General features: G+C 35.2%; 1 protein-coding gene across 13 annotated transcripts in view; it reads left to right on the top strand.

Annotated features, from left to right (window-relative positions):
- The window catches only part of RALYL (RALY RNA binding protein like), an 877,709-nt gene that overhangs the window by 754,202 nt on the left and 106,230 nt on the right, over positions 1-17,277 (top strand). For all 13 annotated transcript variants that reach the window (XM_082363566.1, XM_082363568.1, XM_082363574.1 and 10 more), the window contains one exon: positions 11,919-12,032. In XM_082363566.1, the coding sequence (XP_082219692.1) occupies positions 11,919-12,032 (114 nt within the window). The remainder of the gene's footprint in view (positions 1-11,918; positions 12,033-17,277) is intronic.

Raw genomic sequence — 17,277 nt, 5'->3', positions numbered from 1 at the left:
CTCTGTATGGGAATCTCTCTGCTTTGCTCTCTGCACCCCTATTGCTGTGCTCTCCTCCGTGGCTCTAAAGCTTCCCCACCGCCACCTCCAGTCTCTGCCAGTGAAGGGGCTTCCTAGTGTGTGGAAACTTTTCCTCCCTCACAGCTCCCTCCCAGAAGAGCAGGTCCCATCCCTACTCTTTTGTCTTTGTTTTTTTTTTTTTTTTTTTCTTTTGTCTTACCCAGGTACATGGGGAGTTACTTGCCTTTTGGGAAGTCTGAGGTCTTCTGCCAGCGTTCAGTAGTTGTTCTGGAGGAGTTGTTCCACATGTAGATGTATTTCTGATGTATTTGTGGGGAGAAAGTTGATCTCCGTGTCTTACTACTCCACCATCTTGAAGCACCCCTCCCCATGATTTTAATATAGAGATGAAGCATCACTCAGAGAAACAATGTTAATATCCAGCCAAATATCATTAAACATCCCATTTCATCTGTTATTTTGGCCTAATTACATATTCTGCTTTTAGGTTTTTGGCCAGAGGGGTTAGAGAAGGCTCCATAGAGAATACTGAATTGAGTGTAGAAGGATATGTGGATTTGAAAAGAGAATAAGAGAGTCTCCTACTTTTCTGGGTGGAGAAGAGCAGAGGCTTTGCTTTCAGATTGCCTGGTATGGAATTCGTGTTCCACAACATACTAGCACTGTGGTCTTGAGGAAATCCTGTAATCCCTATATGCCTCTATTTTCTATCTGTAAAATGGAAATAATAGTACTGTATATCAAATAGTTTTTCATGGGAATTAAATTACTTATGCATAGCTTAGGCAAGTTTTGTCAAATAGTCAATGTCAGTGAAGTTTATTATTACTATTAGTTGTAGGAGTGGTATAGCAGAGAATAGCAGTTAAGAGTATAAGATATGAAACTGCTATAACTGGAATCCAGTAGTGTCTCGGCCATTTATTAGTTGTGTATTTTGGGACAACATACATTGTTTGTTGTGCCTTAGTTTCCTCATCTATAAAATGGGAATGATAATCTTACCATCTTCTCCATAAAGTTTTTGTAGGGATTAAATGAGTTAATACATGTAAAGCTCTTAGAACAGTGTTATGAAAGTTATGAAAGTCTTAATAATAAGATATAATAATAATAATAACAGTTATTATTTTTATCTGAAGCAAAGATTTATCACTAATAATGTCAGTTAAGAAACTGAGAATATTATGATTAAGCAAAATGAAAGATAAAGATGGATAACAGGACAGTGAAAAGCTGTGGAGAATATTGAAGGGTTGGAATTTCATCCAGGGCTGAGGGAAAAGACTCTCAGCAAAGTGCTACCTGATCAAAATGATAGTTTAAGAAATTTAAATGGTGGTTGTATTCATGTGCTAAGTCTGCCATAACAAAGTACCACAATCTGGATGGTTTAAAGAACAGAAATCTATTTCCTCACGGTTCTAGAAGTTAGAAGTTGGAGATCAAGGTGTGGGTCATATTGGTTCCTTCAGAGGGCCTTGAGGGAAGGGTCTGTGTCAGCCCGCTCTCCTTGGCTTGTAGATGGTCATCTTCTCCCTGAGTCTTCACATCATCTGCCCTCTGTGTTTATGTTTCCAAATTTCCTCTTCTTATAAGGACACTAGTCATATTGGATTAGGGCTTACTGGATCTACTGACCTCCTTTTAACTTTATTACCTCTTTAACTGCCCTATGTCTAAATACAGTGACAGTTTGGAAGCTAGTGGGGCTAGAACCTTCATATATAAAATTTGAGGGAGGTACAGAATTCAGCCCACAACAAAAAATTATGTGCATATAAAGCCTAAACAAAATGTGGAGATCTTGGCATATCCTTCAGCTCTTTTCATTTTAATAACCAAGTTCTTGGATATTTTTTAGTTAAGTAATTAGCTGAGAATGAGATTCAGGCCCATTTAGCTCATCCTGGTAAACACACTGAATTTCTCAGAAACACATGGCTTCAGTGTCTGCATGTTGATGAGCACTTTGTATAAAAAGAGTAATAAGTCCCTGCTAAAATCACAACCTAGTATTTAGATACACAGCAGCCCAACCAAAACAATTACAATGTGTTTATAATAAATAAATATATTTGTGAGCATCTGTGCTTGGCTTGTTCACTAGGGTTTAATGCGGCTCGTTAACATAACCAGATTTAAAAATACAGACAGAAAAGAAGGCAAATAAAAGGTTCAACAGAATCTTTATATCAACATAGCTTTTGAACATTTGTGATGGTTTTCTCAGTTTTACTGTAGAGCTTATGCTTTTCTTTGTACTCCACTAACAGTTCCAGAAAAGTGCTAATCATTCCACTGTGAGATTATAAAAGTTTGTGAGCATTAGGTCCAATCAATAAACCTTAACATTTCTTACTTCTGCTTCTTCCTCTTCTGCTCTTTTCCTAGGTCTGGTCCTAATAAGTAGTCCTTGACTACTCTAATAGTCTCTTAAAACTAGTTTTCTTGACTCTGTGCTCTCCCTTAATCTTGTTAATTACATGCCCAACTGCAGGATTATTCTAAACCAAATGCTTTGTCAATTCCTCACTCAGGATTCAAAATTACTACCATTTACTAAGTAAGAATCCAAAATCTTCAGTGTAGTCATCCAGGTATATCTGATCTGGTACTTCCATTCCCAGTTTTCCCCTTACTCTTCTCCTAGCTTAATGGAACACTTATTTAAATGTTTCGAAACTCATGTTCATATACATCCATCTGAAAGCCCTTTCCTTTATCTCAAGAAATGTGTTATCAATGCATTATCTTCTTACATACAAATAAGCGTTATTAATGATTTTAATGTCATTCTTATGAAACAAGTTTGAACCCTTCTGGTGCTACAAAGGTATTGTCTGTCCTCTAAAGCCAAACCAATTGTTCATCTTCTTATTAGGAGACTTAAGCCCTTCTGCTTAATTTTATAGCTATTTTTATGGACATCTAATCTCTCCATTTTAGATTACAAATGTAACCATCAAGTCACTTTTGCATTGCACAAAGTATATTCTTATTTATTTATGGAATGTGTGTCACCAATATTATTTTGGCTTTTTGCATTTTCCTTTTTGTTTTTTATACATTTCACAGTTGACTATGAACTACTTCTTTAGAAATGCTACTTAGTTATAGAATATCTTGAGTTAGTGAAACAAGGGGACAAATTCTGACCTACACTCCAGGGTCTAAAAGAAGCCAGGATGTTGATGCACATTTCCAAGCTCTTTAAGATTTGCTCCTTCCTTTACTTAGAAGATCTTGTTTCCTTGCTGAAATCCAAAGTATCCTTCCAGTCTTAGTTCAAGTCCCCATTTTTTCATGAATATTTTTATGATCAGTGATCTAACCATATGGAAATTAATTTTGCTTCTGTTTTTACTCACATAGTTAACATAATTTTAATTACTGCCAAACTGATGTTCCATAGGTGAAATAGATGTGACCCCTAAGAAACAAATATTCTGTAGACAAAATAGACAGGATCTTTCATTTTCAAGATCTTACAGTCTGGTAGGGAAGACCAAAAAGTAACTTCAACATCAAGCAATAGACACATTTAACTTATTGCTCCATGATTTTACATATTTTATGTTCTTATGTATTATAATAAGTTGTTTACCTATATTTTTTGGCTCCACTAATTGTAAACTCCATGAGAACAAGGAGGCAGGCTTGGGGCAAAAAAAATCAATCAAACAAACAAGCATAAACCACAGCTTTGGAATCAAGCAGCCCACTCTAAACTTGATTCTGTTGCGTCTTTGCTAGGCTACCTTAAACACATTACTTAACTTCTCTAACATTCACTCTTCTAATCCATAGAACAAATTTAATATTATATACTTTGTATGTTTATCTTAAGGGTTAAATGATATGGTATATGTGCAGCTGCTAGTGAAATGTTAGATGAATGGATGAATACAGTAGGTGTTTAATGAATAGTTATTGAATAAAATAATACATTCATTCCCCATTTCATTTTCACTTTCTAAAAATATACGTAAATAATTGGTAAAAATGTACATAGGCATAGGTACTATGAATGCATACACATGCACATATATGCAATTGCTTTTTCTAGAAAATTCCATCCATAGGGGTGGTAACTGCCGAATTATATTTACATATATAAATTGAGAATTACTTCAATTGCTTCACTTTTTTAGCAAAATTCTTTAAAGTCTGACTTTTGTTTTTGTTAATTAATTGATATTGGAGTATAGTTGCTTTACAATGTTGTGTTAGTTTCTACTGTACAGCAAAATGAATCAGCTATACATATACATATATCCCCTCTTTTTTGGATTTCCTTTCTATTTAGGTCACCATAGTGCATTAAGTAGAGTTCCCTGTGCTATACAATATGTTCTCATTAGTTGTCTATTTTATACATAGTATCAATAGTGTGTATGTGTCAATCCCAATCTCCCAGTTCCTCCCACCCCCCCTCCAAAGTCTGACTTCTGAAAAATATTTACTAGGCTGGCAAATTAGCTTCTTCTGCATATTAGTTTATAGTCGGAAGACCTAAGCTTGAACCTGAACTCCACCTGTTCTGATTACTACATTACACAAAATCATAAATTATAGGGCTTTGAGAATGTCATGTAAATTGTCAGATTCTCAGGTTTCTTATTGATGAAATAGTGTATATAAAAGTGATTAATAAATTTAAGTTCTATGCAAATTATATTTTTTGATATTTATATAATTTATCAAAGGCTGAGGGAAATTAAAAGAGTAACATAAATTAACGTGAATTATTGTTAAAGGTCACATGATTACAAACATTTTAAAATTTTCTTAATAGTTCATAGGAAACACAGTGTTGGTGAGGGAGGGTATATAATTATTTAGACCAGGGCTTCCAAGGCTTTGTATTTGTTTGATCATATAATTCTTTGGTGTGGTGTTGGGGGCTAACCTGTACACTGTAGGACATTTAGCAGACCAGATGCCCACTAGATGCCAGTAACACCACCCTCTCCAAGTCGTGGCAATCAAAAATGTATCCAGACATTGTAAAATGTCCCCTGCAGGGCAATATTACCCTTTGTTAAGAACCACTGATCTAGACAGTTAGCTTAAGAGTCTTCATTTGTCCCTCGATAGACTTACCCCACAGGTGATTAAAATAAATTGAAATATCTTTCACCACATAAATCAGAGAAGCACACATTTTTTGATATAGGCAAATGGTGTCATTCTGTGTGCCTAATTTCCTTTTTGGATTGTATCTCATGTGACAGCAAAAGGCACAGACATCATTTTGTTGACTGTTATCAAAACACAGTAACATTTATCACCAAATCAATGAACTATTTAGACAGAGCAGGTCTGAAATGATTTAAGGTGGCTTTTTTTTTATTTCTAACTAAAAACTACAGTGATAGTTTAAGAAAAATATTTGATTATCTGTATGATATAACCTGGCTCCTAGTTTCTCTAGAGTCTAAAAACAAGCTAAAGGAATCTATCCTAGGAACTTTGTTAGTTGTTTTTCAATTTATCATTTTGCTGATCTTGAAGAATAATTCTAAATTCAAGTCTGGTAATCATCCATACAAAAATAAACTATTGTACTCAACCGGACAACTAAAGATTTTTATGACAGTATGGTTTCTTTTGTCTATAATTTTTTGCAATTTTTCTTTTGTTCAACTTATCTAGAGGAAAGAGTAAAAGACATTTTCTTTTGAAGGTAATATTACTAATGTCTTCTAAAACACCAATATGTGTGTATACTCAACTACGAGGGCAAACTTTTCCTCTATATTAACTTGAAATACCATCTCTCTAACTGGTTACTGCCAGATTTATTTTTGTACCTTTGATCACTCCCATAAACTCCAGGCTTATATACCCAACTGCCTACTTATCACTTGTATTTAGACACAAATAGGCATCTCACAATCAAGTCTAAACTGGCCCTCTGATCTTCCCCCTCAACGTGAACTTCTACAAGTATTCCTTATCCCAGCAAATGGCAAGTCCACCCTTCCAGTTACTCAGACCCCAAATTATGGAGTTCTCTTTGACTCCCCTCTTTCACCTATACTTTACTTCTAACCATCCGCAGATTATTTCCCCTCCACCTTTAGAATATATGCAGAATTCATTTACTTCTCACAACCTGACTGCTAATACCTTGGTCTGATCCAATCTCCTGCCATCTCTCCCTTGAATTATAATCCACAGGCTTCTTAGTGATCTCACTGATTCCACCCTTGCCCTTCTGCAGTCTTTTCACAACAGGAAGTCAGAATGATGCTCGTCAGGTAAATCAGTGACACCTACATGACTCAGAGTAAAAGCCACAGTGTTACTCTGGCCAAAAAGACTCTGTACAATATTCTCCATGTGTTTTTCCCCTTCTCAAGTCCCCGCCTTACCTCCTGACTGTTCATACTCTTCTCCCACTTGCTCTTTTCACTCCAGCCACGTTGGTCTCTTTGCTGTCTCTTACACACCTCAAGTACACACTTGTCTCTGGCCTTTGCGTTTATCGTTCCTCTGCCTCATACTTCCCCCATCCCACCATCCCTAGACATTCCAATGACTTGCTTTCTCCCCTTACTGAAACTTTTCCCCCAGTGTCACCTTATTAGTGGAGCTTTCCCTGACCGCCCTGTATAAAATAACAAAACTCATTCCCTAGCCAAGCATTCCCTAACTTCTTGTCTTCATTATTTTTTTCCCCATCTGGAGGTGTATATTTCACTGTAGTTTGAAACAGTGTAGTTTGTATTTTAAGATAATATAATTATCAAATGATACATATTGTTACACTACTATTAACTAGACTTAGCTATATCTGTGTTTTTTTCATTATGTTAAATGTATACTTGTAAAGAAAATTGCTGCAAACCTCTTTCTCTCTCTCCCAGATATAGATATAGATATAGATATATAGATATAGATAGATATATAGATATAGATATGGATATAGATATAGATATATAGATGTTTGTTTATCATCTTCTTCCACACCTAGATGGGAGTTCCACAATTTCAAGGACTTTTATCCCTCTTGTTAACTAATACATCCCCAGCTCCTGGCAAGGAGCCTGAAAATACTGGGTCTCCATAAATATTGTTGAGTGAATATGTTAGACATTTGAGTTAAAAAATGAGAGCAGTTAAAAAAAAAAATGAGAGTAGTTCCTGCTCTTGTCATGGAGAGAGACATTTAAAGAAATGATCATGCAAAGAATCATATGAAAGAAGTATGGCTGGGAGGAGGATGAGATTGTTGAAGAAGATGATCGAAAGTTGAGGATGACTTTACAATGTAGGTAGCATTTGAGCTGAATATTTAAGTATTAAATGGCATTTACTAGGTGAGGAAGATGAGAGTGTAAGACAGGTCAATGAAAACAACAGAAACAAAGGTATGGATGTCTGAAAACACAAGACATATTCAAGAGACACTGAGCAGGTGTGACTACGTAGAGACTAAGATAATTAGAAAAGCAAGAAGAAGATGAGGCAAGAGATGGTAAGTTGGAGCTGGCTGGGAAATAAAGCAATTTTCTCAAATTCTAAAATTCATAACTTTTAAATTGCAGGATTCATAATCTTCAGTAATTAGATTTCATTTTCCCAAGCTTCTAGCTTGTCTATATTAGGGGAAAATTGCATAACAACAAGTTGATTTAAAGTATTCATTATTATTCTTAGCAAAAGAAATACTCCTGACTCGCACTAATACTCTACATAAATACAAATAATGGTTTTATATCCTCTGCCAATGTATCTTAAAAGATGAAGATTATGGATTTAGAGTACTAGGTGGAATTGGGAAAAGGGTTGTTACCACAGGCATGGGTAACTTTCATATTCTTTCCTCATAGTGCTTCTGGAGAAAAGGCATATTTCCATGCTAATTTTCTTTTTGCACTTCCTCTTTGCTTATCTATCTCCCCATTAGACAGGCAACTCAAAAGTAGTGCCCAGCACATACACAAAGCTTTTAATAAAATTTGTTGGTCTGTTTGAAGTTGGCGTGCAGTGTAACCATATCTACATACACATACCTACAAATTTTCTGGTATTTGGTAATTCTTACTGTGTTTAATACACTGAACTAAGTTCTGTTAAGAATGCAAGTTCTATTAAGGAAGGAAGGAAGGAGAGGGAGGGAAAGAGGGAGGGAGGGAGAGAAAGTGGAAAGAAGTAATTGGATGCCCTCTCTTCATTCAAAAAATTTGGTTGTAGAGGGCCTATGATGGGATAAATCCATTAATATGTCTTGCTTCAGACAACCATCCAATATTCCTTCTTTTTAAAAAGTTGTATCATCAGAAATCTGAATAATTTACCCAGGAATCTGAATAATTTTTCGTGAATCTGGTATATGATGAGAAGACAAAAAGTTTTCATTAGGTACCAATTTGATATAGGATCTCTTCTTAAACTTGTTAATATCATTTTTTTTAATTAAGGAGGACAGACTTCACAGCCTAGGACTTCATGGTAAGCATCAGGAGCCTCATCAATCAATAAGAGGAGAAGGAGCTTATTAAAACACAGAAAAGCATGACTCCTAAAATTCTTCAATGCCTAATTAGGTCTTCACTCTCAAGAAGTTTGCAAGTTAATATGAAAAGTAGATATATAAAGGAAAAATCAACTAGCAATATGTGTCTAGCAGTAAATGTGAGATGCTGTTAAATAGATTACAGATAAGAGATACACCCTCCAGTGGGTTAAATGAAGAAGAATTAATAGGTGAGGTAAGACTAAAACTAAGCTCCAAAAGGCAGGTAGACATATTTGGGGAGAGAAAGAGTCTTTGCTGGAATAGGCATGTAAATAATAATAATAATAGCTTCTGCTTCTACCGTGTATTTTGCCTGGTGATATTCTGATCATGGTGCTAAAGTGCTTTATGTTCATTATCTCATTAAATTCTTATAACAAGCCTTTAGGGTAAAGGATGGAAGTTAAAGATAAGGAACCTGAATCTTAGTGATTACAAGTGACTCTCCAATGGACATAGATGAAAACTACAGTCTATCTGGTTCCATATACTATTAGATTAAGCATTAAGCTGTTCTGTACAAGTGAAGAGTTTGCTTTAATAAGAAATAGAATATACACCTGGAAATATACTTTGGAGCAGACCCTAAATACCAGTTTAAAGAGTTGGTGCATGTGTGCTTTTGGTCTTTTTCCTATAGAAATGGGGACATTCTGGAAGTTTTCAGTAGGGAGGATTTACGACTTTTATATATATTACTCTGAGTTCACTACGTAAGAGGCCGGGTGAACTAAAAGCAGAAGCCCGATTCAGAGTGCAGTGGAAATGGATAGGAAAAGAAAGATGTAAAAAGAAAAGAAAAGAAAATGGACAGGGATGTTTTACACCTAAGACTCTCCTTAACTCTGAATTGACTTTAATTTTCAAAAAAAATATCAGAAATCCAAGTTGCAAAGATTTTTAAAATTCTAGGTTTGGAAATCTATAGTTGTAAAATATACATCTATTTTGATAGAGTAAGTAAAAACAGATAGGAGCTTAATCCATGGTGCAGTGGAAAAATTGTTAACAGGAGCCCCCCAAAAGTAGAAAAAGTCAGAAAAGATTGGAAAGAGAAGTATATCAGACACAGAGGTGGCTCATCCCAGCAATATCATCTGGAAACCAGACACAACAGCACAAAACCATATTCCATCTATAGATAATGAATACAACTGAAGGAGGGAGCAACAGGGCTACAACCAACTAGGCCAGGTGAGCAGGCACCCTTCTTCCAAGGAGAGCACTGAATGCAGTAAAGAAACAACTTTCACAATTGCTCAAAAAGCAAGACTATTTCTAAGCCTTGTTTTGCAGGACCATGATGAGTATTTGCTGCTAGCCATTCCAAGATTGGGGCTGGGCAGTTTGCACAGGGCTGGAGATTGATTCAACATTCCCTGGGAGGGACCAGGAAAGAGCAGATAGGATGTCTGGATTACATCCTTAGCTGTATCTAAGCTTGAATCGCATTAACTAAGTAGCCCCAAATTTTATAATGATATCGCTCTGATCTTAAAAGACATTTCTACAGTGTTAGACATGAGTCTTAATATAGTTTCTACTAAATAGGGTATTAGTGATTTGTTTAGTTACGTTTTTTAAGGAGATAATTAGTCAACCTCATTTCTGGGCTGAGGAGTGACTTCACTTACTAAAAAATATATCCTATTTGTTTCCAGCCGCAGTCCCATTTCTCCTGCCTGAAATCTAATGTTTTAAGATAAAATATTTTCTATTAAATTTGATAGGTTTAAGTAAAACTACATGACATGCTTCCATCAAAGGAAATGAAAATCATTCTTCAAAGCTGAATCAATTTGCAATTGTGACAGATGATGTTTCAAATTTAGCTGTGATTCAACAATGGCACTTTGATGTCTTAGAAATAATTGCCATAGGAGCAATTTTCTATTTTAAACTGTGTTCCACTTTCAGTCTGGTTCTTCATAATAGGAACTCTCTACAGGATCGCTTATTCTTGTAGTTTTTATTTTGCAAACTATTTTGTATCATAAATAAAAATCTGCTTGTTATGAAAAATTTCTGATTTTATAATAGAAAATGTTTTTTCATGTTTATATTGGAAAAAAATCTATTCTTCCTTTGAGCAATTAGTGTATATTGATACATAATTTATCATATAGATTATATCATATGTCTTAGTTGACAACTAGCTCTATTTCAAGCAAACATATATTGCCTTTAGTTTTTAACTACTTATAAAAAATTTCTGAAGACTAAAGAATCAATCAAACTAAATACTCAATTTCTTCAGGAATATCCAAGCCAAGTTTATTATAAACTTGAAAGGAAAAGTGACAGAAAAGAATAATAGACTGAAATCAAGATCTTTACCCCAGATATTGAAGCATAGCTCTCTGCTGAGGCATGGATACCCAAAAACTCACCTAATGAAAGCTCATAGACAGGTTTAGCTCTTCTAGATTTATAGCTTTAAAAATCTTTGATCTCATTATTGAGGGTTCATGACAAAGTTTCCAGTGATTCTCAAAGAAATGGGAGAATAAGAACAGTGCAGTGAAATTTTCATAAACATAAACATACTTCATTGAAAGGATTGTCCTTAAAATAGGAAACTGACCTTTTCTTATCATTGATAGTAGGATGTTTGTTGTGTTTAACATCCTTATTTGCCAAATTAAAAGTAGTCAATCTTGTGTTAGTCCCATTTTTAGATAGTCCCATTAAACACTCAAAATCTGGAAAAGGAACCACAACTGTAGAAAATATCAGTGGGGACTTCAGTCAATTTCCTTTCCTTCCAGTCCCAGGGCTTAAAAAGAGGCACACACAACCCATTGCTGCATTTTTTAATAAAGAAAGTAGCAAAAGTACAGCAAGTTGGAGAGAGTTCTCTAGCATTTAAGACACTTCTTTAGAGGACAAATGTTATGTCTTGGTTTCAATCAATCACTAAGGACCTGGATTAAAAATATCACTAAAATATACATTACAACATAGTCCTCAAAACAGTATCATAGTTCTCAAAGCATACCTGTCATGATTTAATCATTCCTCAATCTGAATCCATCTTACAATACAGATTTACTCTACCATTTGCACTGAATTTAGTATCTTTAGTTAGTGTATAAAACATTTCTAGATTCCTCTATCCCATTGCATAACTTTCAGTGAAAATATTTAGTATCAAATGTTCACATCGCTGAGAATCACTGCTTGTAATTGGCAAAGTCATCCAGTATTGCAAGATCACTGGAAGCAATGAGAAGCAGATAAGATTGAAAAGTATCCTATGTGAGGTGACACAGTCCTGAGAAAACATGGGGTGTCTGTGAGTTGTGCTCTAAGTGGATCGTGGTGTAATTGACGTTCTGTTGCATTCTATCCCTTTTCCCCTTTCCAGTGAAATCAGATGAATTACAGACAATCAAGAAAGAATTAACCCAGATCAAAACTAAAATTGACTCCTTGCTAGGGCGCCTGGAGAAGATTGAGAAGCAGCAGAAGGCGGAGGCAGGTAAGTGAAAAAGATCTGTGGCCACAGACATGTCAGAATTAAACCATTGAAACAGTGTCAATCACGGAGACAGCGCAGGCCCAGGGGGATATTGGCTAAGTTTAATAGAGTTTAGTAGAGTTACATGAATACAGTCTTTAAGCTTAGACTTGCAATGATGGAATCTGATTTTTAACTTTTTAGAGAAGGTGAGCCAATTTGCCTAAAATTCATATTTTTAAAAAGAAGAGAAAAAAGGAAAAGTATTTTGATGCTAATAATAAGTAACAGTTGGATCATAATTAAACGTTTACATCTCAATATCAAGTAACCTTTAAGAAAATTAAATCAATTAATGAAATTTTCTATTGGGCTAAAATTATATTGATATTTCATTAAATTAACTGCAGCAAAATTTAACAGATTTCAAAAACCATGATTATAAAGTCCCACTCTTGCATTGCTGCAACTCTGCAAAACTTCATAACCCGTTTTCAGGATCTCAGTATCAACAGTATGCCTGGCCACCCAAGGCCACATCACCTGACTTAATTCTTTAACTGAATGTCCTCTCTCCTTTGAATTATCTGCCCTGACCCTCGTTCCATGCTAATAAAATTCTAATACCCTTTTATATGACCCAGCCTTGGCTGCAAACAGTGTAGCTCTACCTGTATCTGTTTTATATGTTGAGATTCAACATAAGACTTCATTTGCTAAAAGGGCTTCACTTTTTCAAAAATAAACAATACAGTTTTGAAAACCATTGGTCAAATCCAGCCTCTGCATTTTGCAGATGAGAAAACGAAGGTTCAAGGAGGTAAACTGATTTTTCCATAGCCAAATAAATAGTTTGTGATAGACCTAGGTCTCAAACCCAGGTCTTGTGAGTGAAAGCACTGCCCTTTCCAATGTTATAGGAACATTGGAACAATCTCAGGTTCCACCCAGGGGCTGGTCCCAGGATTTCCCTGAAGTGAGGCTACCTGGGTAACAACTAACTGATGAGAACCACTTGGGATCTAGGGCCACTGAGTTACAACAAAGAGGAACCTGCCTCTTTGTTGACTGGATCACTGGGGAGACGACTAGAGCTTACCTTCTGGTAATGAGGCATGCAGGGTTCAGGACTGAAAAGAAGCCAGCAGTGAGGTAGTGTTACAGCATAATGGGTGAAAGAAATATACTGTGGTTCAAATCCTCACAACTTCTTAGCCTCAGTTTTCTCATTTATAAAATGAGGACAGTAATGGCTACCTGGCAACGTGAGAAATGAGTAAAGTAGAGCATGTAAGTTGTATAGTACAGTAACTAACACAGAGTAAAGGCTCAATAATTGGTGCTATTTGGTCTTGTTAGTAACATAAACATATATAGGCAAACAAATACTTCCTACTACTATCATGCAGCCTATTTCTAAAACAATAAACCATATACCTAACACATGGTAGATTCTCACTAACTTTTGGTAAGTTAATGTGGATTAGAAGTGGTAGATAAATAATAGATAAAATAGGCTCATTTTTATTAAAAATTTCTGTTATATTTTCTATTGAGAAAAAATATGCTGCCTACACTTCTTAATAGAGAAATTTAGATTTTAGAAAGTTTTTTATATGCTGTCTATGGCACTAATCTAAAGTGTTGCTGGAATTGAAATACCCTGTGATGTTGCTTAAATCAATATTTCCCTTTGAGGAACTTCTGTGAAATTCATTATTATGTAAAACAACCCTTACAGCAAAGGACTTTGATAACCAATTTGCACTTCAGTTTAAAGGATTATGGAGAACTCATTTAAATATAAATCACCTCAACGAGAAAAATGTGATCCTTATTCCATCATATTATAATTTCCAGTTTCCTGCAATGAATAATACCTTCCACATATCTTCTTAGAAGATCATCTATAAACGTGACACTAAAATTCAAAGCTTGCATTTTCTTTTCATGAAAGGCTGTCACCTTATTTTTGTACGTGTTTAAACTTTCCCAGTCATGAGACAGTTATTTTTTAAATGATAGGTTTAGGCCTTTGATATTTATGTCTTTCTTACTTGAACATGTCAGGAAGAAAATGGAATTATTTAATTTGTAATTTCAGTTTCGTAGTAATTGTCTCCTGAACAGTATTCATATTTATGGAGATAAGATGATCATTTTCTATATTTTCTTTATTAAAAGAAAGCAGGGCTGTATGGAGTCAATACTACATTATGGAAAGTTGAGAGAAATACATTAAAATTCTTTTTAAGTGCTCAATACTTCCTTATTAACTTTAAGGAGACACCCATTTTAATGTTTATTTGGTTGCAAGCCAATTATACGGTAGTTAATATTCATTCTTCACTATTGCTCTTTTATACATCTCTCAATCCTAGTTTACTCTTAGTCATTTGATGATGAAAGTTTCCAGCATAGAATAGTGGCAGGAAGGAGATGGAGGGTTACAAACAGGATAAAGCCACACAGCATGGAGATTGTACTGAGTTCAAGTTTCATAGGATCACTTTTTTTCTTTTTCGTTTGAAGTGAATTCCTAAGCTATCAGGAATAATTGTAACGAGGTATAATGACATCATTTTGGATTCTCTGTACCTTAAATTACTGCTAATAGATGTTTGCATGGTATCCTATCTCTTCCTTTGATGTTGTAAACTTCCTCAGAACAAGGTCATGTTTTTCTCTAACTTTTCTGACTTTTCCAACACCATGTACTATGCACTGGACACGATTTAGCAGGTCATTTAACTTTTCTACGTCTCAAGCCTCTCAAATGTAAACTAGAGGAAGGGACTATGGCCTCAAGCATATATTCCAGCTTTTAAATTATGATCAGTATGAAGGGACTATGGCCTCAAGCATATATTCCAGCTTTTAAATTATGATTAGTATGAAGGGACTATGGTCTCAAACATATATTCCAGCTTCTAAATTATGATTAGTATGAAGGGACTATGGTCTCAAACATATATTCCAGCTTTTAAATTATGATTAGTATGAATCCACCCTGCATATGTTACTTTTTCCTATTTGAATAATTCAAATAACATGACTTTGGGATATGGTGACTATAGATTATTGAAAACAACAAATAACACATATCAATTTAGCCTACAATTTTGCCTCATTCTTAGACAATTCTTTTAAAAGAGAATCATAAATTGCCATATATGAAGACCACAATTTATATGTGGTTTACACAGTGATGTAAAATGACCATAAAGGGTGAAAGGAGTGAGAAGGAAAACTAAAGACTGAGTATCGTACAATGAGCAATGACATCTTTTAAAAAATCAAATTTCAGGCGAAGACTCTCTGATATGAAAAGGCAATTAGGCATTCTTTAATTCAACTTTATTCTCAGTGATGTGCTTCCTATATGACCAGCCAAAATCACTTGGACAATTCCAATGAGAATAACCACCTACCCTATCCATTAGACCTAACCACTAGAGAGGTCACACATCAGTCCCATCAGGATAAATTCATCCTGCCCATATGTTTGGTAAAAGATACAGAATTTTTTTAAATAAATTAATGTTCAAGAATTAGAATATTACAGATAAATGTCAAGATATATAACTTCTTTTGAAAAATTGGAATCTTTCAATACTGCTGCCATATTATACATGGCATGCACTTTTCAGTTTGCTAATACCTTTATCCAGCCAATTTACACATTTATGTTACTTGCTTGGTCCTTGATCATATTTGTGTCTCAGACTCCTATGGTAAGTAAGTTCTCCTTATACGGAGCCAAAATGGACTTTGCTTTCACTTGGTTCAGTTACTCTTTTTATGTCCCCTGAAACGAAGCTTAATATCTAATCCCTTGTGGATGTAACAGCCAATTAAATATATAAAAGAACTGTAGTTTTCTCACCCTTCCAAAGCTTTTGAATAGAGTCAATATAATTGGCCCATAGATGCTCAACTTAGCTTCATTCAAATCTTGGTCAAAGCATCTTTGACGCCTTCTTTTCTCTAGATAAATATCAGTAATTTCTTCAGCTGCTTCTCATGTCATTTAGTTTTGCATCTTGAACCATTGTCATCTCTCTTCTCTAGTCACTGTATAGTTTGTCAACTACAGAGTATGGTACTCAGAATGGAAGACGTTGCTCCAGATATGATCTGACTGCTGCCACCTACAACGTGGCTACTAGTTCTGTCCTGAATACCTAACTGCTATCTTACACTTTGGATTAGATTGGTGATGTGTCTGGTTACAGATGTTGGACTGAACACATGAATTGAGCTCTACTCCCTCCTGAATCTGCATTAAAATAATGACAGGTTTAAAAAATGAAAATCCCTAGGCATAAAGAAAATGGGAACAAAATTTTAGAAGCTAAACAGCAGATGGAGAAGTGTACCTGACTTATCGCATTCTAGAAATAAGTCCAGTTTTAACCACAGAACTCCCAAAAGGCTCAGAATCAAAGCCATTATAGTCCTCTGGAAAAGAGGGTATAAATGGCTGAAAGTCTGTTAAAGAAACAGATTCCTGTGTTACCATTCCCAACTGTCACTGGCCACTAGAAGTCTTGAGAAGTTTCCTCTAGAAAAGCTAAAACAGCATATCTCAGGGCTAATAGAAAACAAACAAATTTGAGAGCAGTTAAAAACAGGGAGAAAAGCAGAAGTTTACACAATTACTACAGAAATTCCAAGCATTCTCCTCCCCTTCAGCTGCCAGACTACTGGCAGGACACTAGGAGAGGTTTCAGTTGGGAATATGAGCAGCTGAAGAGAAAAGATTTAAAGATGTTGGCATGGATGCCACCCAAAGAAATAGTCAACAAGATCACCCTGCAGAAACGATATCCCCCTTATGCTTACAAAGCTTCCCATCCATATTTTAATACCCCACTCTTAATACAAACAGACAAGGTTCACCAGATGGCAGAAAACATTTAATGTAAAAAGCAAATACCAAAAAAAAGAAGAGAAAAATAATTAAAAATTGGAGGAAACAGATTGTGCAGGAAGAATAAAACTTCAAAAAAAAAAAAAAATCACTGATTAATACCCTCAGAGAGAAAGAGAAGGTATTGCATTCATGAAATAAGAACACAAGACTAAAACTCAGTATTTAAAGGGCAGATAAAAGAGCTTTTAGAAATTAACATACGATAGCACAAATAAACAGGATTGAAAGACAAAATTGGGGAAACTCTCCCAGACAATACAGAAGAAAATTCAGGTGGAAAATCGGAAGGGAAGGATATGAAAGTTACTGGATGACTATCTGAAAAACAGG

Source organism: Balaenoptera borealis (genome assembly GCF_965194805.1).
Source record: "Balaenoptera borealis genome assembly, chromosome: 17".
In the NCBI taxonomy this organism is placed as follows: Eukaryota; Metazoa; Chordata; class Mammalia; order Artiodactyla; family Balaenopteridae; genus Balaenoptera; species Balaenoptera borealis.
The sequence above is the reverse complement of the archived record's forward strand: the minus strand, read 5'-3'. Positions and strand labels throughout refer to the sequence as shown.